This window comes from Beta vulgaris, chromosome 7, assembly GCF_026745355.1.
Source record: "Beta vulgaris subsp. vulgaris cultivar EL10 chromosome 7, EL10.2, whole genome shotgun sequence".
Lineage (NCBI taxonomy): Eukaryota > Viridiplantae > Streptophyta > Magnoliopsida > Caryophyllales > Amaranthaceae > Beta > Beta vulgaris.
Window position 1 is genome coordinate 8422765 of NC_079208.1, and position 25151 is coordinate 8447915.

Below are 25151 nucleotides of genomic sequence, written 5' to 3' on the forward strand. Positions count from 1 at the left end.
ATCAAACAATCTCAATCAGGTTTTGCCATAATTGCAGTTTATGTTGATGACTTGAATATTAATAGAACCCTTATAAAACTTGAAATAACTGCAAGTACTTAGTGAAGGAATTTGAGATGAAAGATCTGGAAAATACAAAATTTTATCTTGGGCTGCAAATTGAGCACTTGAAGAATGAAATTTTTGTTCATCAATCAAACTATACAGAACGAATTCTTAAAAGTTTCCACATGGATAAAGCTCATCCACTAAGCTTTCCAATGATATAGAGTTTGATCTATAAACATTAAAGATGATCCTTTCCTGCGAGAAGAAAACAAGAAAATTCTTGGTCTTAAAGTGTCATACTTAAGTGCGATTGGTGCTTTAATGTACTTAGCTAACAACACATACATGACCAAATATTGCTTTTCTAGTAAACTTGTTAGCCAGATACAATAACTCGACAATAAAGAGGCATTGGAATAGAGTTAAAAACATATATATTCCGTCATCTCCAGGGAACACATGATCTCGAGTTGTTTTATCAATCACAGCCAAACACATCACTTATTGGATATGAAGATGCTGGGTACTTATCTGATCCACAAAAAGCGAAATCACTGATCGATTACTTGTTTACTTATGAAGTTACTGCAATATCATAAAAATCAACACAACAAGCCTTGACAACTACATTCTCAAATCATGTAGGATTGATAGCTCTTTATGAAGCAGGATGAGAATATGTGTGGCTCGGGTCAATGATTACTCACATTCGAGAAGAATGCGGGATGAGATCAATTGCAGAAAATCCAATTGTGATATATGAAGACAATAGTGCAAGCATCACAAAAGTAATTGAAGCGTTTATGAAAAGAGACAAGACCAAATTAAACACGTATCACCAAAACTCTTCTACAACCATGATCTCCATAAGGACGGAAAGATTGATGTTCGAGAAATTCAATTATCTCATAATCTTGTAGATCTATTCACCAAATCACTCAAAGCAAATAGATTTCAAGCATTGGTGTACAGAATTGGAATGCGTTACATTTATGATATGTGTTAAATTCAGGGGGAGTATTATACACACTTGACTCTTTTTTCCTTCGTCTAGATTTTTATCCCACTCAGTTCTTTCAAGGTCTTTAACCAGGCAGTTCGTTCTAACTTCTATCAGTCTATGGATGATTATTCAAGAGGGAATGTTGAGAACATAATGTAGATAAGTGAAAAATCAACCTTACTGTGCAATTGTATTGTACATTGTAGTATAGGCGTATCTTTGTCTGCAGCCTTGGTGTATAAATCGTCTACTTGTATACCAAGGACCTTTTGATCCAATGGTATGATTTATAATCTCTCACATAAAATACCAAAGTTAAATCTTGGTGGGAGGATGCCCACAGATAATACTTCTCACCACAAGAGTTTCCAAAAATCGAAAAAGATCAGAAAACAAAACGCCGTACTTATATCAGTAAAATGTGCAATCAATTTACGAGTTACATTTGCATCTACTTCTCTTACTCTTTCTCCCTTAATCTCTAGAACTTTTTCTTTCTATTTCGAATTTTCACATTTGCCAGTTGAATGAGGGATTAGTTTATGATGAATAAACTTTTTCTCTCTTCAACTCCTACAACTCTCTTCATCATCTTCTTATGCACTTAACTAATTTTCATCGATCAGCCACCATCCCACATCGCGCGACGCCACGACCCCCAGGTAAATCAATCGACAAGTTGTGCGCAATTGAGATTTATATACAATTCATAAATCAGTTATTTTAGTTTACTTTTGGTTTACAGGAGAAGAACACACTTATATTAATGGCTCAAATTCCTAATTTAGATAATGCTCCCATTAATCTAAATGCTCTCAGGTAGGTACCTTATTTTTTTGTCAATTCATATACAAGTACCCCAAATCATATTGGTTGGGAGTTGAGAATAAGGCTTTGTTTGTTGATTTTAATTCAACATTGTTTGTTTTGTTCCAAACTTTGTTAAAAGAGAGCAATCACAGAAAGAGCTGATAACTATCCTGAAAAATGTGAGTTATTTTGGCATACATTATAGTTTTCTTTTGTTTTTTCACATGCTGATTATTTCAATGGAGTTCCTCTTTTTGACATAAGTTTACTCTTTATTTTCATTTCTTATGTCCCATAGATTCGTGGAAAAAAATGTCTTGTTATCGATCCGAAGCTCAGTGGCTCTATCTCACTCATTGTCCAGACTGCACTTCTTAAGGTTACTCTTTTCTTGTTTATCCTGCTGTAAAGGGTTGAACTTTATTTTATTTTGTATGTTTTATTCTGATTTCTGAGTGCCTGTATTGCTTATCATTTCTTCTTTTTAGGAAGCTTTGTTGGTTTGCTTTGTAGTAGATAAAATTTACTCAAGACTTTTGATTTTACTTCGAGTACTTGTGCTGGATACTCGACACCCCAACATGAGCTTGCATGCTTACACATTACTTTGGGTTGTAAACATACAAAATTATCATAGAATGCTGCGCTTGACACTTGGAAATGTGTGTGTGTTACACTTCTCCAATTCTACTTGCTAAGTATGAGTCTCATAGATCAGAGAAAAATCTGGGAGTTAGAGTGTCTCAAAAGGGTGCATTAGGTTGGAATTGTCTGTTTCAAGTTTTGATTAAACGAGGACTTGGGTATACAGGTCAAATGAATGACTTGAAGTAGGGAATTGGTGACATGTCTAGGGGAATGAGGAGTAGCAATGTAGTTTATTGAGCTGAGTAGTTTTACATAGGTCACAGTAATTATTTAAGAATCTCAAATGAAGAGAAACTGCAAACTATGAGCACAACAAAAGGGTGCATGAATCTACTAAATGCGCGGGTTAATATCTGAAGAACTCCATACACCTAAGAACTCCATACACCTATAAGATAAAATGATTTGGTTTTTGATGAGTAGTTTAGTCAAGGTAACTGAAGTCTGCCCTTTACATGAAAGGTTGTCGTGGTTTTTTATTTGAGAAAGAATAGAGATTAGGTTTGCTTTCTTATTTTGTATTTTCCTGTATACAGCAATATAGAGGTACATGTAAGATAAATTTGCTCCTTTGCCCCTGATCTGTTCCCTCCAAAGTCTATGTGATAACTTTTCTGTTGTGATAATTTTGCTTCCAATGGTGTATTTTTGTTATGCAAATGTTCACTCTCACGTCTCAACGCAAGCGAAATGTATTTCAATTTACGAAGAGATTTGTGGAAAGAGGCAGACTTTTCGGATCGGTCAAGTCGAAGTTAGTTGGCATATGTATCTTGTGTTGATTCTGATGTAATCTATTCGCTTTTGGGATAGGAACATGGAGTAGAGTTGCGTCATTTGTCACCTGAGCCTCTACAAACTGAATGCGCAAAGATAGTGTACCTTGTGTGTAATCAACTTGAATTGATGAAACATATCTCCTTACATATTCATGACAACACATCAAAGGGATTACAAAGGGATTATTTTCTGTACTTTGTTCCTCGACATTCAGTGGCATGTGAGCAGGTACTTCCTGATTTTCTTATGCCTGAACTTTTTTTTCCTGAATCATTTTTCTTGGATATGGGAGCTGGGGTATGGTTTTATCAGGGATGACTTAAAAAGATTGTACATTTTATTCAAGATACCAATACAGTGATACTAGCTTTGCTATGCAAATCTACTTTAATGTAGGAGCTATGAACTTGTTGGTTGAGTAGGAAGTTGTAATGTCAACTTTAACACATTTTTTTTGGGACGCAGATACTGAAAGAGGAAAAAGTGCATGATGTATTGACAATCGGAGAATACCCATTATACATGGTCCCACTTGATGAGGATGTGATTTCTTTTGAACTTGACGTTGCATACAAGGTAATAGCATTGCTCATCTAAAGCTAACAACAATCTTTTGGTGTAGATTGGATGTTTTTTTTAGCCTTTCCCTTTGTGGTGGTCTAGGAGTGCCTAGTTGATGCTGATACAAGCTCTCTCTGGCATATTGCAAAAGCCATTCATAAGCTTGAGGTTTGTTCCATCTCAAATCAAGTCTATATTTTGCCTTCATTGGTATGTTGTATATTGGGTTGGAAATGTTATGTTTTGTTATGTGATGCATAATTAGAGATCCCGTATGTAGGCAAAATATTCTACATAGTGAGGATGAGTAGCACTTTGTAAACGAGTAAATTCAGGATAGACATATGTTTGATGCATGTCTGCCATTGTACTCATGAAATTCTTGGAAATATTATCCTGAGCAATTCGTCTGGGTGGGTGAAGATTTTTCTTTCTTTTTTTTACCGGAGTAATAGTAGATGCTGTAGACGTTATCACTCTGCCTTCTGGTTTTTTTGTGTTATTGGAAGTTGAAACTCTAAAGCGGCTTTTGAGGTATGCAAACCTAGAATTCCAGTTACCCACAAGGAAAAAAGAATGGTGGTTTTCAATTAGTAAATTTAAACAACTGCTAGCAGGATATGCATGGCTGTGGTTCTTGTAAAAAAATCACTTTTTCTTTATTGGCAATTGGACTTCATTAAGTTGGTGTGGCTTAATAGAAGATAATGTAAGTTCTATCTTTTTATTGTCATGGTCATATAGAGTCTCAAAGCTTATGACTTTTATTATTATATTGATAGGAAAATTTGAGAAATGGGAAACTATGTACAGGAACAAATGACCTAAAAAAAAGTGACCTGTCACCTGTCTCATGTTGACAGCAGTTATATTGGAATCATTAGTGTTATTTTTTCCAGCTCTTATATCTCAAATTTTTGTTACTTTTTTTCAGTTTAGTTGTAGGCTTACAAGAAGATAATGTTTGCCTAATGTTTGTGTTGTCTTTTACTCATGGAGAGTTGGAGACTACTGCACCCATTATTTATTTTTTTGAGAAAAATACAGCACAGTGTCTATCTAGTCCTAGTTCTAAGTTTGTAAGGTACCTAGCTTTGTTTTGGGAATTCACCTTCTTTTTTTTGAGGTTATAGGAATCATTCAGGCATTGGAAATGATTGAGCTTCTTTGACCAATTGACACTTGCTTTTAGGCTTAAATGTCTTTATGGGTTGTAATATGTGCTTGAAATTCTCTCGTTAGTACATATTTCTGTTATTGGGGAAGGTCTAGTTTCCTCTCTTCATTATTTTCCCATATTTATTAATCAAAATTTTTCTTCTAACAAGTTCAGATCGTGGGCAGCTTTTAGATGTAGTCACTTAAGTTCATTGATAGAAAGCCTAGAAATAACTTATTTAATTTTCAGAAATAAATACGTTTTCTATTTTGAATTTCCTTGTCAATGAGTCCATGTTCAGATCGTGCAGTTTTTAGATGTGTTTCTGTGTCATTAATTTTAGTATTTCTCATCCTCAACTCATTGATCAATACCTGAATCCAGCACTCGTATCCATGTCTGAGCATCATTTTCCTCACCCATATCAGATTCTTGTCCTCAGGTTTGAGTGACTTAGTCACTTAGTTAGGTTCATTGATAGAAAACAATCACTTTTAGGTGCATCAATGTCCTCTATCCTTTAGCTAGCATGATGTGTAATGAGAAGTATGATGTGAAAATACATCGAACCAATCTCTCCTTGATGACTTTGTCGTTAAAAGTGATTCTCTTGGTTTTTCTATCTATTTCTGAACCCATTTGTATTCGACGTGTGTTAGTTTTCATTTGGTGTGATACCAAATCTGAGGGCAAAAGGCAAGGCTTCACTTCGTGTTGCAGAGATCCTGGATCGGATGCAGATAGAAGACCCAGTCAACGTAGCTGATGTAAATGAGCTTTACCTTTTAAATATATTTCTAAGCTTGTAGTCTATATGAAAATGGTATTCAGTTTTTTGACCAAGTGATTTATTCACATTTTTTCTGCACTTCAATCATATCAATTCAGGTGGTGCCAGAGATAAGTACAGTGATCTTGCTAGACAGAGAGGTAAGCATTTGAATTTCCTTACATTTGATGTGTTATTGAACTAGGTGTCTAGGTCTGGGTCATATAAATTTCCAACCCTGCTTAGTCTCTTTGAATTCTTTTTCCCCCTTTTGATGGATAAGAAACTTATTTTTGTGGACTGTAGTGGTGTAGACATGGTGTCAAAACAAGGCCGCATCGTATTGTATCGCCCGTGTCTTAAAGGTTTTCAAAACTATTGAACCGATATTACCCGCATTGTAAAGATGTAAAAAAACAGCATTTTAGGCAGGTTATAGGGATATCTCATGCTTTAAGCCGATATTTAGCGGTACGACAACCGCATCACCGTGACCATTACCGCGACCGTGACCAAAACTGCATTTTCATACTATGGGTGTAGCCTATGTGAGACTTCAACTTTAGGACAGGATATACAGAATGCATGCTCTCTTGCTTTAGTGATTGATGGAAATTCTACAAATTACCCTTTGTTGCTCAGGGAAAATAAAAATAGGTTTTCAATGTTACTGAATGAGCTTTGTCAAGTTGATCTATCTGATGGTAGGACTGATAATTTTTTCTTTGCAGGTGGACATGGTAACTCCTATGTGTTCTCAGCTAACATATGAAGGCTTGGTGGATGAGGTAAGAGAATGCAGCATATAGGATTACATCTTAATAATCCAAAGGCTTCCACATTGTATTCTTTGTCTTCCACGGATTCATATTCCAACTTTAGTCTCCGTGGAACTGCATAAATTACCTTCTCCATATGCAGTTTTCTAGTTATTATACCATGTATAATTGCTAGGAAGCTACATGGTTACAAGTCAACACCATATTGTGGGACTTGTAAAATGCCAATGTTGGGACTCACTACATCTTGGTTCTTGATATATATTTTTTCTTAAAAATAGATAAAATGGAACTTTTATTGGTCGTTGGGGGAAGGGGGTGGGGATAAGAATAAAATACCAAGACAGATAGAGTTTCAGTACTTCCTAGTGGACTGCCTTTTGAATGCCTTTAAAACTGAATTCAATGAAGTTCAACACATTGTTGCTTTGGAGATGTAAATGAAGACGAGGCATCATGAAAGAATGCCATCAAACTAAATAAGGTGTAGAGAGGCTTGCTGGCTAGGATTTAGGAAGGTGAATCAAGTCTCTTCTTCTCATGAGTAGGCATAAACAAAACTATCTTTGGAGAGTTAATGAAGGTAAATAGTGATTCAAATTTTGGGATATCTGGTGCAGGGATCAGCCCTTGAAGGCTCAAAAGAACATATTTATTTAGGATTTTCATACTGAAGGAAGCTACTATGAAAGAAGTGTTAGCATGGAATGATAATGAAAAGCATAGAAAAATTTAATTTTTGAAATTTCTTGAAGTTTAGGGAGAAGCTTTACGCTATGTTCTCTTCTCGTTATTTTCAGAAACTTATTACTTATTCTTGTTAGAATCAGGAGATTTAGACTTCATCAGTCTAGATCATCTTATTATATGATCTTAATACAAAATATCTTTATTTACATATTAAAGGAACCATGAAAATTTAAATATTTTGTTTATTAAAATTGGAACAAACAGTGCATGATCCCACATGATTTTGTTTTTCTTATATATCGGAGTAAACATACCGTCAAAGTTTAGTTAGAAGAAGAAAGTCAGACTAGATCGCACTAGAACCATCAATCCAGACAGTACTAGAACTTCATAGATATTCAGACGAAATCATCTTATTTCAGGTGAAGAGAACATAAGATTAGTCTCAAGGCATCTGGAATGGCTTTCTTTTGAGAAGGTCGATTTTCGGGGGAATGAGAAGGTATTTTGACTTCTGGTGACAGTTTAATAATGGCTCCTTTTTTGTATGAAATTTTGTATCTTCCATGAAAGAATTATTTCTCTCCTCTTCTCTGCTATTGGAACTTGGAAGATGAAAGCTCTTCCTAAAGCGTTCTTTTTTTTTTTTGGGTAAAGTTGAGGAGAAGATCCCAATGGCCAATAGAGTATATTCTTAGGAGAAGGATTTTTTCTTACAAACTATGATTATTAGTCATTGGCTCATATCTTAGCCTTGTTTGGCATGAGTTCTATGAACCTTGTTTTGCTAAAAGATGTTCTTGTGGGTTGGAAGTGAAGGATGATGAAGTGTGGAGGATGGTTTCATCAGAAATTTGGCGTTGTACTTTGGAAGAAAGAAACTGGCAGAGTTTATAGGGTTGAACATGCACTTGTTAATAGGTAGAATTCCTTTATTTCTAGTCTATTGTATAGTTAGATCCAAGTACTAGGTTGTGAGTCACAATTAAGTTTTAATGATTTTGTAGATAAATTGTTACGTGATGCTATAGCTCAAGGCCATTGTATAGTTCTGACCTGTAATCCTTCTTTCTAGGTGTTTTTCTAATAGATGTCCTCATTAATACCTAACACCCCCCCCCCCCCAAAAAAAAAAAAACAGAGAAAAAGATATAGAAACTGAAAAGCAATGAATTATCTTTGAAGGTACCGAGAACAGTGAGCAAGATGGTTCATTAATTTTAGTCTCAACATGGAAAATAAATAATTATATGGATCACTGGCCAAATGCAGAGATTTCCCAATCAAAAGTAGCATTAACAACCTCACAAAACATCAAATTTGTCAAAAAGTCACACAAGTAGATTCATCGTGCAAATAAAGAAGGGAAGAACTACCCTTTATTCTCCCACCCCCAAAAAAGGCCAACTTCACTCAGATATTGTTTATTTCTGTGGGGTTGACTGAATTATTTCAGAAAAGGCAGTTGCAATTAACCAATAATTTCATCTAGCTTACTATAAAGCTTATAAAACATCTGTCTCATGCAATGAACCAACTACCTTATTTGTTACTTTAACCTCTGTAAGTGTTGGACAAATGCAGTTTCTACATGTGAATAACGGGGCTGTGGAGGTTGATGCATCTATTATGGGTGTTCAGCAGGAGGGGAAAAAGGTTAAAGTACCACTAAATTCAAGGTAAGTATAATAGATGCTTGTAAATATATCTTGAAGCACATACCACTTCTATTTTCCCCATCCAGATAACTTGTTGGAGTATTCTATTAGATTGCTGGATTCATACTATGTTTTCTTCTTTAAAGAAGAGAGCACATTCTCTCCTACTTGCACGTACTAAATTACTAATACGTTCAAGTTTCAACAACATTCTTTTTCTCCCTTGATTAAGAAAAAGAAAAGAAAAAAGGGAAAGTGGCAGCAGTTTGTTGTTTATGAAATACTTCCTCCCTTTCTTATATACTTGGAACGTTAAAGCTGGGCACGCTGTTGAAGAAAGAGATTAGAGATGGTAAATTGACAAATTATTTTTATAATTTTAATCTTGATAACCCAAACCTTCCATCTAACTGGGGGTTTAGTTAATATTTACAAATTTGTCCATTTACCATGTCTCATCTCTTCGTTTAACCGCGTGCCTAACTTTGATGTTCCAAGTAGTAAAAAAAGAGGAAGTAATATAAGTCGATATTAGCATTATCTGTCAATGAATTCCTCTTAATGATTATAATGACTTAGTCAATATACGTCAGTTAATAATATTCGTTGAATGAGCATTAGTTCTCAATGACTTCTACTCATTAATAGCTCAACAGCTATAATTTTCATCCCCCCCTCCTTACACCAGCTTAGCTTAGCCTTCTGAGAAGAAAAATGACAAATAGAGCTTACGAGCATCCCTGTATATAGCAGATGCTTCCAATTCAGCAGCACTAAGCATTAGACTACTAGGATTTGCCTGCAGGGCATGGTGACACTGGATGAGGTCCTTGTAAGCTTTTGAGTCAGCAGCATGCATTTCACAAAAACCCACAACACTTAACTCTCTGAACATAGGACTACCAGTCACCTCAGTTCCCTAACACTCTGTAATGAGAGAATTAAAATTAGCAGCCTTACTCCACATGATAAAATATATAAAAGGTTGCTTTCCTGGTTCAATCTGAGGATAGACATTGACAACGGTTGGACTATGGTCAAAACTCCCCTCTGGCATGAAATGAGCCATAGCACTAGGGTATCTCAGCTTCCAAGTGAACAAGCATTCAGAGCTAGAAAGATAACTCATACCACATTGCAACATACATCTCTGCAAATCAGCAGTTTCCTGAGTCCTCACAGACAGACCCAATTTTTTCATCAGTCTTCATAACACAGTTGAAATCTCCAACAATCATCCAAGGACCATTCACACTTTGAGCAATCCTCTTAAGATCTTGCCAAGCTATTGTCTACCATGAGAATCATTGAATGCATACAAAAAACAGCAATTAGAAGAGCCAGAATCATTGTACCCTATTCTTGATACCAATTGAATAATCAAGGTTGGGACAAACCTTAATAACACAGATAAATTAGAAACATAGCATTGTTTTTTGACTAGTTGAATCATTTATATGATTAGATGTCAACCTGTAGTTCAGGGACCTTACGTATCTTTTTTTATAAATCATAATAGTTGTACGGCTGTTGCATTATAGTTATAGTAAAAGAATTTTATATCTTCAAAACTTGTATGTCCAAACCATCTGGAATTTTCAGTTATTGGTCTATTAGTAGGAGGAGGTTCTCCATAGCCTCTTACTATCCTAATCAATAATGTTGCAAAAGATCAATTTCAAATATTTTTTTTATTGTTGTGATGGCAAATTAGCAACGAGGGAAATAAATCTATAGCTAGTGAAGAGCAAGCTTGCTTTTCTCTTATTTGGTTCACTTCCGTATGACTGTGGGGCAGGGGCTAGTTGGTCCTATTGCCTACTCGATCAAACATATTTAGCAGTGTTGTCGGATGCTGCAAAAGACATTTTCTTCCTATCTAATCTGTTATAGAGTTTATAAACTACCTTTATGTGTTCATTCTGTTACATTAAAGGTATTTGTCACATATATTTCACATTGAGTAGACCTATTCAAGGCTATATCACCTGTTTTTTATATTTTGCCTTTTCAGTGATAAGCTCTTTAAGGAGACTCGGGACCTCAATTTTGAAGTTGTTGTCCAGGTTGTCTACTGTTCTGATTACTTTTCTAATTTTTCGACCAAATAATTGGTCAATTTTTTTTTTCTTTTTTGTGGTTCTTCTGAGCTGTTCTATGCAATATTAATTTCAGGTCCTACGCCAAAAAGCGACATCAATGAAACAAGATTATACTGACATAACAACTACTGTAAGTTATCTACTGCGAAACCTATCTTTGATTTGTAGTTTGAATCAATGTAGTGGATTATTTTATCACAAGCGGAAGGTTTTTGCAGTTCTGCATCTTTTGTCTTTTGGTTAAATGTGACTCAGAAATGTGGAGTCTGTCAATTATGAGTTTGATAAGGGCGGGCATATGTCCACTCGTGCAAAGGTTATGCAAATTAACTCAATTGTACATGAACTTTGGAGAGGGAGTCATGCGTATTAGTGATTATGTTTTGATAATAATTGGAAGTTGAGGAAGTGCTAGTTTAAGAGCGCTCCTTTCCATCTTAAGTCTTGTTTAAGAGTATATCCCTAGGATTTCAATGTCTAAGTGACAAGCCACTACCCCTGCTTAGTCACTCTTAGCATTAAATTTGAAGCTCAAATTCTCAAAATTTATTCTAGGTGAAGACTCTAAAAGATTTGGGCCCTCTTACTCCGAAAGATAGACACAAGCTGTAGATGAGCCTTAGTGCATTTTACTTGGCATCTTGCATCGGAAAAAGTTACGATGGTTATATGATAGGCCATTCTACTTAATAATAAAAATGTTGAAACTACATTCCGTTTTAACGGCAAGCACCTAGATATCCATTGCAAACCTAATGGCATTTGTCAAAACAACTGCAGAGTCAAACGGTATCTGAATTGAAGGACTTTGTGAAAAAGCTTAACTCTCTGCCAGAGATGACTGTAAGTGATTTCTTGAGCGAAATTTCAGAACTTTCTAATTGGTTAAATGCAACCAAGTTTTAGAGTCTGACTTGTCTTTCTTTTTGGTCTAGAGGCACATAAATCTTGCTCAACATTTGTCCACATTGACATCCAAGCCATCATTTCTTGGGCGTCTTGATATGGAACACACCGTTGTGGAATCTGAGAGTTATGACATGTATGTTCTCGTATCTTATATAGATGACGTATTAGAAGCTTAGAAAAATAATGTGAATTACTTCTACTGTTAAGTCAAGAGCATTGGCCATTGAGTAGGTTTCCCCCAGGGAACAGGGAATTTGATTGATTCTAGACTATGTGGTCTGATTAGTGAGTGATAAGGTCCGGTCAATAAAAACAATTAGCAGGGTTGACAGAGCTTGCAGAGTTGGTGCTGGTGGTTGAGATTGTTTGTCTGTTTTAGATGAATGATAAAATTAGATTTAAGTAGCAATTTGCTGGGACGTAGGACTGAATTTTATGTCTGCTTAACTGTATATGATAAGTTTATATCCTCTACGGTACTAATTTCGAAAGGATCTGTTCAAAGATCAAACTTAAGTGGAGTCTTGCACTGAGTCCTGTACTTACCAGTGGATGTTTAGATACTATTGAAATCTGCCTGTTTGGGACTGAATATGGTGTTTCCAGAGTTTTTTTTAATTTTTTATGAAGATGCTCTAGCCAGAAATATGGGTGGGCGGGCTTGATATTGATTCCACTGCTGTTGGTAGATGTATTATGTGTTTGGTTAAAGTTTGGTCAAGGATTCTTGTGCATGGTTCAGCTAGTTATGCAAAGAATGCATTCAGATTATGCAACCATTGCTTATTATAATATTTGCAGATGTTTTGAGTATATCGAAGAAATGATTCACAAGCAGGAACCTCTTGTTAGTGTCCTTCGGCTTCTCATCTTGTTTTCTGTTACAAATTCAGGATTGCCCAAGAGACATTTTGACTATTTGAGGTATCTATACCTGATATCTGATTTATTTCTTTCCTTCTTTTATGAATTTTCTGTCAGACATATCATAGCTATGCTTTTTTGAAAATACTCTGTAAATCTTCCTATTTACTGAGTGTTATACGGTACATGTGCTTGTTAAAGGAGAGAGATACTTCATAGCTATGGATTTGAGCATATGGCCACACTGAATAATTTGGAAAAGGCAGGGTTTTTCAGAAAACAGGTTCGGCCTATCTGTATAGCTGATTGCAGTGATATTTACTCATATCATGGTTACTGGTTGTTTATTATATGCTCGTTGATCATGACAGGAACTTAGAAGCAACTGGCTGACTGTCAAACGAGCTATGCGTCTTGTAGTTGAAGATACTGATACAGCCAAGTATGCACCCTAATACCTGTTAACCATATATGCTGTTAAGATGAGAGTTTTTCAACTGGTTACCATGTAAGGTGGTGTGGATTTTAGTTTGCAGAAATTATGCTGGAAATTCACATGCTGATGGTCAAATATCTATTAATTTTACTTTCATGATTGTCTGAGAAGTCTTTTCATCATATGTAGTCTGCTTCAAAGTTCATTTCTTCATATATAATTTCTGCTGGGGGAAAACCTCATTAATATGTAATGCAAGGTTTGGGTTGTAGGAGGTGGAGAGAGACTAGACTCTACAGAGAAATGTGGTGTTGGGAGATAAGTTGGACGGCATTGGTGACTTGTTTGTGAGAGAAATTGTGGTGGTTGATTGTTGCTGAGGTAGCGAGGAAAGGTTAGAGGGTTTACAATCCCTCCGTGTAATATCTGAGAACAAACACAGAAATGAATTTATTTTCACTCCTTGTGTGAACCTAACAAAAATAAGAGCACTCTCTGTCTTGATTCCTTTTCCTTTCTTAATGTATACCAAACATACCCTAATTTGATTGAACGTCACATCCTCGAACAACCTTCTATATAACAGAAAGTTACAAGCTTGTTGTGCGTATTTGACTCTGCTTGTCTGTCAGCCATAGCACAGCTGTTAAACTGGGAGAAAGAGCTTTATTTGGTATTCGCAGCTTATTCTTTTAACATTGAGTTTACCCCAAGCTGCTTAAAATCCATGACACATATTGAAACCTTCATTTCAATTGTAGTTTGAAAGAAACAGAAGAGTGGAATTTGGAGTCTAAACCTGTTCCCAGAAACATTTGCCACCCAAGGCTATAAATCTAAGGTACAGCAGAGGTGTACAGATCCAGCCTTCTAGTATGGCACATGGACACCGAATTATTCTTTGAGCTTCTCAGTTCTCAACCAAGGGTTCTAATGAGATGTAAGTTTCAAGGGGTAATATATCCTTCTCTTTTTGTGCACATTTGATGAGCGGAGAAAATTACATAGACTGGGAAGAGAGAAAGAGGTTACTACTTGCTATTGAAAATTCTGTGTAAATTGATCATCTTGTTGCTCCTCATATGAACAAGGAAGCTAACTATGAGATAAACTTTCATGGGCTCGTGTCAGAAGAATGAATATCACAAGTCCCTGTTAGAGAATTTTACTGATTCAAAAACCAGACTTATGGTGAACTTGTCATGCGTTTGTGGTATAAAAGTTTATAGAAGCTTTGGTTCAAATCAGAACCAAGCATCTAAGATATACATGAGCTTTTGGGAGATTCTATCTATATATGCTAAAGTAGTTTATTCTTTCTTTTCTTTGTTTTCAATTGGTGCTGAGCATGGAGAAAAAGTTGTAGGACCCAACGGAAAAATTAGGGCAATTTGGGACTACAATTATATCAAGTGGGAAAGTGTAGGCGTGCTTTTCCTCGCCGAAGCGGTGTGAACGCATATTTGACTACCTCATTGAAGGGTTTTATTAAAAAAGGTTTTGACTTCGCCAACAAGTCTTTAAAGGAACACTCATAAACCTAATTGGATATTTGGGAAACTTAGGGACAACTTTGATACTTATCCAATGAAGATTTCTTCGTCATGACTAGTTGGTCATTGAACCAAAAATTGAGTTCGGGGTCGAGGGTATGAATAAGATTAGGAATCAAATTTGCACATAGGTGACCTTTACATAATACAATTCATAGCAAGTTTTATGCAATTAAAAAAGGAAAATTCTACTTGGTGGCCTCCTACTTTCAGTTTTTCTATTTGGTGCCAGACCAAAAAATGAATTATACCAAGTGACATCCTAGTTTAAGAAATTATACTTAGTGACCCGAATCCACTTGAAACCTTGTTAACCAACTTATTACATGTGAATTACTAATTTACCCCTAGGTTAATTATCTAGTTTAAAAAAACCTTTTTCTCCTCATCTTAGAATAAAGATTGACTTAATGCCTGATCAAAATTCAGCTCCCACAATTCTTAATCACAATGAAAGAAGATGGCGACAAAATTATAATGAAGTGAAGATTTTGAGATCGATTTCTATATCTTGTCATCCTTCACCCAATGACCAAAGGCGCATAATGACGCAAAAGTTATTTTTTTTAATTGCTGTAAAGAGAGCACGGCAATCAGTATGATGATAAGTAGCAGAATAATGGCAAAACAATTCCATTTTCGGGTATTTCCTAGCAGTAACAATGTAAACAACAAAATTGATGATTCATGAATCATGACCATACTTAGCAGAACTGCTGAGAAATGAGAATATCAGGTATTCAGGTCTCCCAACATCTTAGCCCTCTTCTCGCTCTTCGTCTCCCGGTTCGCATTCTCCCAGTTCTCCTGCTACTTTACAAGTTACAACTGTATGCAGCGGTGGTGGAGCACTCCAAATTGGCAACCAAATGTTAGGCGAGAGAAAATTGAAAAATGCAACCAACCTGGATACACCGGCATAATCGAGTACTTAGTAGGAGAGCAAAAGTCCAGTGCCCGCGAAGGCGCCAAAATTCTGTCATCGTCCGGAAAATAAGCATCAGTACAGAAATTGAATTGAAGCTTCCTTCGGAGTACTTATTTATGCAGACTAGTAGTTTACGTGCTCCATAAATAATTAAGAAGCATTATATTGTGCGTACATGGGAATTCGCTTTAGATTGACGTAATCTGCATATAGCTAGGAAACACCAGAAGAATACCCTAAAGTGGACTTGCTTTTTCGTCATTGCCTTTAGGTCATAGGGTGAACGATGTCAAGATATGAAAATGCAAAGTCAGACACTCTGTAGCTATGTCATATCTTCACTTCATTAAAATTTTGTTGCCATCTTCTTTCGTTGTGATTAAGAATTGTGGGAGCTGGATTTTGATAAGGCATTAAGTCCGTCTATATTCTAAGATGACGAGAAAAAAGGGTTTTTTTTTAACTAGATAATTAACCTAGGGGTAAGTTAGTAATTCACCTTTAATTAGGTGGTTAACCAAGTTTTGAGTGAATTAGGGTCACTAAGTATAATTAATTAAAATAGGATGTCATTTGGTATAATTCTTTTTTTGGCTTGCCAGCAAATAGAAAAACTGAAAGTAGGAGGCCACCATATAGAATTTTCCATTAAAAAAACAAACAATAATTTTCAGCACCTTAAAAAAGCGTAGTTTTGGTTGGTTTATTAAATACATAAAAGACTACTTTTTTAATGACATGTTATTAAATAATCATATTATTGTGTTCCTAGCATGTTGTCGTCGGACGATGTTCGTAGTGATGCGGAGGAGGTAGGTGGTATTCAAGCGACCAAGTATAGATGACTTTGGAAAGCCACTAGGTGGGTGGACATCAGCTGCATTGCTATTTGGAGAGCCACATTTCTCATCATCCGCTTACCAGTTCTGCAAGTTTTTGCTAAACGTCTTTTTTTTGTTAGCCATTTAGGTGCTCAAGTAATTCGCCGTCAAGGCATCAACTTTCAAATACAACTCAAATCAATTGAGCACCTAAATGGCTTAATTATAAAAAAAACACAAGACGTGTTGCAAAAACTCACACAACTGGTAAGTGAGCGATGAAAATGTGGTTCTCTAGATAGTAATCCAGAGTCCATCAATTGGTTTTCCAAAGTATTCTATCGCCTACCTCCTCAGCATCACTGCGAGCATCCCCCGACTGTGACATGTTAGGAACCCAGTATTATGATTGCTTAATAACGTATTACTAAAAAGTAGTCTTTTATGTACTTAATGACCCAACCTAGACTAATCTTTTTTAAGGTGCTAAAATATATTGTTTGGTTTTGAATTTGCAGAAAACTTGTTATGAATCATAGAGGCCAGCAATAGGTGAATTTGATTTCTGATCTTATTCGTACCCTCACCCTGACTAAATTTTTGGTTGAAAGACCAACTATGAAGTCATGACGGGGAAATCTACATTGGATAAGTTCGTAAATTTTCCAAATATCCAATTAGGTTTACGAGTCTTTTTTGAAAGACTTGTTGGTGCTTTAAAACGATTTTTAATAAAACCTTTCAATTAGGTAGTCAAATACGCCCTCACATCGCGTAGGCGAATAAAATCATGCCTACAAAAAAGAAATTGATCTTTCCATTTCTAAGCTTTGACTTTTCTCATGTGCTTTCCTCAAGTGGGAAAGATTAAAGAATATCCAAAGTAGCAAGTTATACCATCTCAAAAAGTAGGAAATTGTTATATAATTTCATACTAAATTATGAAGGGGGCTTCTTATTAATCAGTGATCTCCTTAAAATTATATAATAGGAGAGGGCCTCCCCCTTTTGTGTCCTTACAATAGGATAGAGCTTAAGCGAGAGAGAGATTGAAATATTGAATTCCCAGGAGTTGCTTTCTGTTAAGAGGGACACAACCATTGCTTAGTCATAACTTCGGAAAAATAAGACTAGATATTACTCCATCATCCCCCCGCCCCCTCATAGAGAATTTAATTTTACCGATTCCATGTGAGAGACAGAAAGGTACATCGTGCATGCTGGAAGCTACTTGTGCACAAGGAATTTCAAAGCCTTACGACTGTCAGAGTTACTGATGTAGTTTATTGGGGCCTTATATCAAAGCTTATATGCACAGTTCCTTCCAAACATCCACCACAGGGCAGATGTCAGACTCTATTTTATGTTTCCACTTAGCAAACTCCAGTGTTTTAAATCAATAGTTTCTACCCCTGGTATCTGCCGCTTTCCTGATCAAAAAATAGGTGAGCACCCATTTTCCTGAAGTAACAGTGTCATTCTTCTCAGTGACAAATCTGAAGAGCTTCAGTAGACGTCCTTCCTTTTATTTTTTTGAGAAGTTCTCTTGCTCCTCTTCATCTCATCTTTTTTTCTCATTTGTTAATGAAGTTGTTCCTGGCAGAAAAGGAAAATATGTAACACTAACTGTTTTAGTCAAGTTGTTGCTTGTAAGGGGAAGGCTAAGGGAAGTCAATCTTTTTACTCTTCCAAAAGCATAGTGCAATTAGGTCTGGTGTGTTTATTTGTTTCCTGCAACCCTCTCGCATTATGATAAATTAGGTTTATGAACCTTTTGTGGGCTAGAAGAGTCTTAAATGTAGCTTTCATTCATGATCTTGGTGATAAGATTGTTCTTTATGACTGGGGATGTTAGTAATTAGTATCTCTTTGTGCGGCTTCTTTGCTACTAATACTGCTTTCTTTCTCTTTGTTTTTTGAGTACTCTATATATCACCTCTATTGTTGCTATGCTGACTGTTCTTTTTGGTATGGTTTATGACAGCCCCAATGATATATCTTATGTCTTCTCTGGATATGCACCACTTAGTGTACGTCTGATCCAGCAATGCATCAGATCTGGATGGTAAGAAAAACTGGCTCTGAGTTCTGATAGACCGCCAAAGTTACTTAGACTTGTTTCTATTATAAATTTAGTGTGTCCCGTTTAGTTTGACTTTGTATACTTTTCTTCTATTTTTCTGGGCACCAATACATCTCAAATGTGTTTTGTATGATGTTTTTAGGATGCATGGATACTCACTGATTGCTATTAGACTTTTTTGCTTGAATCATTCTTCATTAGGTGATACCTATGTGTCTGTTGCATATAACAAATCAACAAACTCATTGTTTCAGTAACCTTGCATGACTTAGGGACACCAGAGCTGGAGCGATAGCATGGAAAGAAAGATTGGCCTTAACAAAATACTAACATGAATGGCTTTGTAGGTCATAAGTTGTTGTAAAGTAAAAGATTATCAACTATAGGCACTTGAAATAATGCATCACTCCTGGTCTATAAATATGAACCCGTTTGAGTGTAGATACCAGTCAAGTTGTTGAGTTATTGTTCAAACACCTTAGGTCTTTATGTATCTATCTACGCCATTGGTGGTGTACGTTGTGTTCATCTATTTCTCCATCCTAGTTTTGCTTATTCCTGCGAGTTGGGTTGTCTGAGATCAGGTCACCAGGAGCAATGATTTGTGTGCTCCTTGGTCTCCACATCTTTGTCTACTCCACCTTTTGGCTTGTGTTAAGTAAGCTCATGGACGTTGCTCAAATATTTATTGAGGTGATAGGTCTCTGTCATTATTGCAGTACAGTTCAAAATTTCTGACTGATTTAACCATGCGCCTCATATCTCTATTTTTGTCGGCTTAGGTCCCTGCTTTTTTCCTTAGATGCTAAGTCTTTCGCATTCTGTTTATCTAAGAACCTTTGGGGACCTTTATGTTGGGGGCTTGGGAAAACTGCTTTCCTTATCATATGCTTTTAGCATTTCTCCTCTTGTATATTCAAATTCTTTGGTCTCTCAATATGCTGTTTTGCATCTGTATGGAAGGGTGACATTTATAATTTTGCTGATTATGATTCTGAAGATCTTTTTTTCTTTGGCATTGTGGTGCTGATTCTACAAATGATTTCATAGGCGTTCCATCGAAGAAATTTTAAAGCTACTACCTGGACCACACTTTGAGACTAAAAGAGTGAGCATTTCTTATCCCCAAATGTGTATACAAATCCAACCTTTTTTACTTGGTTAACTGATCCTTAATTTTTTTTTGTTGGCTTTAGGGGGCACTATTACGTGGTTCATCATTGGAGTCACTATCAGGAGGATCAGCTAATGCTGACAAGTATATGCTCTTTACTAGCTACAAAATCTTAATATATAAGTCCTTTTTTTCCGAGGGGAATATACAAGTCATATTATTCTTACTTTCTTTGTTTTATAATATGATCTTTTATTCTCTTCATTACCATGTGGATCTCAGGATTGAGTCCGTTTGAAATACAATGAGCTGATTTTATCTTCACCATGCTTCTTTGATAAACATATACTACCTCCGTTTCACAATACATGCACCATTTCTATATGGCACACAAACCAAGGGTGAGGAAAGAGAGTGTTGTAATTGCTTTTTAAACCCATGTGATTATGTTCTATAGGAGAGGATGTATTGTGAAACATCCCAAAGAGGAAATGGTGCATGTATTGTGAAACATCCAAAAGAGGAAATGGTGCATGTATTGTGAAACATCCAAAAGAGGAAAATGGTGCATGTATTGTGAAATGGAGGTAGTAAGCAACTATTTTGTGATTTAATTCCTTTCAGATACTATGCTGTGAAGTGTTGGAAAATAAGTATCAGAAATAGTCGTGAATCTTTTTTGTACATTCTCTTCCGTTTCTTGAATTCTCACTATTCTATAGTGATGCTTTACTGACGTCTCTGCTTTGTGTGGTTTCCTATGTATTAGAGCGACTGCTGGTAGACGGTCACTGGTACTGGTTGTCTTTATTGGTGGGGTGACATTCGCTGAGATATCTGCGCTCCGCTTTCTCAGTTCTCAGGTTTGTGCAAATGATTTAATTACTGTTGGTGGACATAATTTGAGCTGTCAATCTTTAGTTAACTTAGTAGGCATATGCACCTATAATTCATATGTATGTTAACTTCTACTACTAGGAGTGAATAATCCCAATTTCCTTTCCAGTCAACTATATTACCTATCACTACAGTACATGTACTGTCTTCACTGAATGCACAGGTGGAGTGGAGAGCTGTTATTCACATCTGCATCTAACTTTGACAAAAACCTATGAACTTCTATAATATCATGATCCCCATCATGCTTCAATCATAAGATAGTGATCTAACTGTTTAAGATTTTACTATCCAACTTTTTGTGTGCTTCCATTTATGTGTGCACGCATTTGTGCACGTACTCTTTCTATATATTGTGTATCTGTGCCCGGTGGAAGAAGGCCGTTAGGTCGGCTTTCAATAGCAATCACTAATATCAACTGCTTCCACGGAGCTGTAGATTCTTACCCCTGCGGCCCTGCCGTTCTGATTTTGTCTAAGTTTCCTAGTTCACCCTCTCTAATTGCAATTTATTACTCACAGGAACTGATGGGATATGATATATTGATTGCTACAACAAAGGTAGTTAATGGCCAGACTTTACTAGATCCATTCGTGGCAAAGCTCTCTTGAGTTGTTTTCTGTTTTCATGAAGCAGGCAGAAATGCGCTACAAGTCAGTTATTTGAGAAAACTGCTCCCTTGTGATGCTTCAATTTTTGTATGTTTGTAGATTTTGTTGAATACTATCCTAAACCTTTGGTTTTGTGTAAATGGTGTTAATTCAAATCCAGAATTGATTTTCTTCGTTTCTGTACCATTTCCAATGTGCGATCTGAAATTGGGTTCAGTTAGCCGCTTCATCAAACATGATTTGTTTGGGTCACTACTGTACTATTACTAATTTATACTTTCTCTGTTCTTGTATAATTACAATATTTCTTTTATTGAAATCCTAATTGGTAATATGTTATCTCTATACTCTTTTATTATACAGGTCTCACTTTATATTTATCTCTTTCTCTTTTCTATCGCATGATTCCTAGTTTTTATCGATCTTTATCTCTCCTTTTTACATGGCTTTCTTAAAAAGTGTGTTAAAGGAGATGTTGCAATAATAGTAGAATGGAAGAAATATGTTATTCGAGAGAGGTAGACAATATTGCAGAAGATGGCATGACACTTGGGAATCCTACGATTCGCAATCCAATTCCTAATATACCTCTTTCAATCCTGGTTAGGATCAAAATTCATTATAATCTTCCACGAGAGTACAAACAATATGGTACTTATCATATCAATAGTAAAGAGCAAGATTAACATCCAATGTGCATATTAAGTACATGTAAGAGATAATATCGTCTCTTGACATTGATAGTTTCATATAGTCTCTTGACGTTTCTTGTGCATATTATTATGTAAGAGATAATATCATCTGTTTCTTATACCTTTTCGATGCTGATCTTGATCACCTTAGCTCGACTTATTTCTACCTTCTAACATGTAAAGTTCGAGTTTTTCTAACATGGTCTAACTTTAAAAACATCCAATGTGCAAAATTTTTTTCTTTTTTGCATTTATGTTTGTAAGTTCAATAATTCAATGTGTTGCTATAAAGACGACTATTAGTCATTACAATGATTTTATCACATCTCATGAATAAGAGTATACAACTAAGGGCAAAAGGTGATTATATAATCCGTTGATCCACTAGGACATGTGAAAGTACTAGTGGTATCATCATAAGCATAACTATAAGCTTGAGGACAAAGCCCCTTGAAAAACTTGGAATATTTGGTTGGAGGGCATGTTTGTGGCCTACTATATGCCCCAGTGCAGCAAAACTCCGGCTTATTGAAGGCTAAGCATGCACTCTTACATGCTTTAACATCACCTACATGAGAATCTTTGTCTTGCAACTCCGGTGGGCATGATTTGTTCACATCCGCGGGGCACCCTGTTGAGTTACAACGTTTGCTATTCACGGGCAATACCGACACCGGCAAATTGTATCCATCAACTAGACTTACGTCGTAGAAATCTGTATTGTCATACCCATTTAGGGTGAATTCCACTAGGGTGGCGGGCGGGATTCCCCCAGCTCCGTTGCAAGATATTTGACCTACGAGATCGAGGTGGAACCAATTATATACTTTAGGGTCAAGGAATAAAGACTTTTCGAATTTGTAACTAGACGTACATAAATTATTGTATAACCAATTGCACCATGCAACAATATAGAAAACTATGGTGCATAATGATGTAAACTGCATTCAGTTTCAAGTCTTAGGTATACCATCTAGATAGAAAAAACTTCTCCAATTAAACCGAATGACTTCAATAATATGGTATACTTGTAACATGTACTATCAATTTAGTTTTTCCCTTTTCCGTGACATTAAAGCAACGCCGAAGTTTAAATTATTATATGCACTCAAAAGCACGTAATCAAGTGTTGGTATAGTATTAGCCAAATCCCACACTTACCTGATGCACAATCCGCAGTACCACAAACGAACTTTTGCGTGACAGCATCAAGGGAGCAACGTGTTCGAGCCCAAATGCGACCCGACCAAGAAGGGAGGGCAGCAAGAGTGTAGGAAGCACCAGACTCCAAAGTGAAGCCGGTTGATGGTAATTGTGGCCCAGTGCCTGTTAAGGTCCCTGGCCATACAGTGTAAGAGCATTTGTTTTTGAATATCAATTGTATTGAACTTGTTCCTGCATGCGTTACACAAAATCATCATAAACAATATTACAACAACATCATACTTTTAGATAACATTGAAGTTTATACTACTTTGTTGATTGGCACTATTAAAAAGTGGTAACTTACCAGAAATGAGAAACAGGAACAAGAACATATAAGCTAAACGTTTTGTTATTTTTGTCATCTTTGGCTAAGCTTATTGTGCAATATTAGAGGTAAAGTTTTCAGGAAAATGAATCTAACTTAGCACATTGATGACTTGAAATTGATGTGCACTTAGCCTATGTATATATAGATGTAGTAAATATAGGACGGGCAGAGAAGCAACACGACTTAGGTGGCAATAGTATAGTAAACTTAGTATAAACTAGTTTATGTTAGAAAGGCAGAGAAGCAACGCAACTTAGGTCTCAAGGATAGAGTAATGAATATAAAGGTAGGTAGAGAAGCAATGCCACTTAGCTTCCACAATTTTGGGATTGAGTAAATTCTTGAAAAGGAAAACAATTTTCATATTAAGTAAATTATGATCCTCTCAAGATAGAGACAGATTTTCATTTACTGTCATGATCTTGGTTTTTCTTTGATAAGAATGATTATATAAGGAAAAAAATATGCACCAGGTTTTTCTTGTGACTCGTTGCAAATTCCAATGATGATGTGATATTGTGTCATTGTAACTGTTTATGCATAATGAAGCATTGTTGTATGTGGATTGTGGTTGTTATCTAAGGGCCTGTTCTCCCTAGTTTATTTTCTTTTCAGTTCAGTTCAGTTCAGTTCAGTTCAGCTCAGTTCAGTTAACTTCAATTCAATTCCATTCTTTTATAACCATTTTGTTAAATATTATTATTATGTTGGTATAATTTATTTTACTAATTACTCTTATTATTATTATTTATTTTTATATCATTATTATTAAGTATTATTATTATTATTATTATTATTATTATTATTATTATTATTGTTATTGTTATTATTATTATTGTTGTTGTTGTTGTTGTTATTGTTGTTGTTTCTATATATTATTTTGTTTATTATAGCTTTACTCATTATTATTACTATCATTATTAGGAGGAACATGGTTTAGGTCAAAGCACAAATAAACCCATGTTTTTTAGCCCATAAACCAATCAAATCGCGTCAAAACGGTTTATGATGTAATTTTCGCGGTCCAACCCAATCATTATTTTTATTACTAAATATTATTATATTAAATCTAATTATTAAAATAGTAATATTAATTTACTTCTTAGATATTATTGTTATTATATATCATCATCAAGTATTAATATATTAATACAAATAATATAAAATAATTATTATTAATTATCATTATTATCATTAATTATATTATTATTAATTTATGATTATTAATATTATTTATTTATAACTATCAATTAAAAATATCCAAAATACTATTATTATTATTCATTATTATTACTTATTATTATAATTATTATTTAATATTCATATTATTATTGTTTAAATATTATTTATATATTTATTACATTCAATTTAATTCAATTCAATTTAATTCAGTTCAATTCAATTCAGTTCAGTTCAGTTTAGTTTGGTTGAGCTTAGTTCAACTCAGTTCAGTTTAGTTCAGTTCAGTTCAGCTGTTTTATGCAGAAGAGAACAGGCCCTAACTTTATTGGTAAAGTTTTGTGTGGATGGTACTCAAAACATGAAACTGAATCTCGTCTTCATCCCCGAACTTTGGGTGCATTGGCAAAGCTATGAAGTTACCAAGGCAAACTCCTTGTTTATTTTAAAGTTGGTATTTATATTATATATTACAATATATTATTTTTCAATGGGGTGTATAGAAATTACTAATTATTCCCT

General features: G+C 35.4%; 2 protein-coding genes across 5 annotated transcripts; one reads left to right on the plus strand and one right to left on the minus strand.

The window, feature by feature from the left end:
* Positions 1–1416: 1416 nt before the first annotated feature.
* Positions 1417–21556, plus strand: LOC104898599 (vacuolar protein-sorting-associated protein 33 homolog). 4 transcript variants are annotated; one of them, XM_048647756.2, is made up of 24 exons: positions 1423–1713; positions 1797–1870; positions 2001–2040; positions 2160–2240; positions 3323–3517; positions 3755–3865; positions 3953–4018; positions 5669–5776; positions 5898–5939; positions 6510–6566; positions 8832–8926; positions 10920–10971; positions 11081–11137; positions 11788–11850; positions 11943–12049; positions 12718–12840; positions 12982–13063; positions 13152–13222; positions 18503–18583; positions 19652–19709; positions 19798–19859; positions 20485–20578; positions 21135–21254; positions 21308–21556. In XM_048647756.2, exons 2-23 carry the CDS (start codon positions 1818–1820, stop codon positions 21222–21224), a joined length of 1788 nt encoding a protein of 595 aa, XP_048503713.1. In that variant the 5' UTR covers positions 1423–1713; positions 1797–1817; the 3' UTR covers positions 21225–21254; positions 21308–21556. The 4 variants fall into 4 exon arrangements, 3 of the variants coding, with proteins under 3 accessions (XP_048503713.1, XP_010683998.1, XP_057246948.1); XM_010685696.4 differs by having other exon boundaries at positions 21135–21556; XM_057390965.1 differs by having other exon boundaries at positions 1423–1870; positions 21135–21556.
* A 610-nt stretch (positions 21557–22166) lies between these two features.
* Positions 22167–23652, minus strand: LOC104898600 (thaumatin-like protein 1b). The gene is made up of 3 exons (XM_010685697.3): positions 23427–23652; positions 23078–23311; positions 22167–22712 (listed from the first exon to the last, which is right to left on the minus strand). The coding sequence occupies exons 1-3, from the start codon at positions 23482–23484 to the stop codon at positions 22264–22266; spliced, it is 741 nt and encodes a 246-aa protein (XP_010683999.1). The 5' UTR covers positions 23485–23652; the 3' UTR covers positions 22167–22263.
* Positions 23653–25151: the final 1499 nt, after the last annotated feature.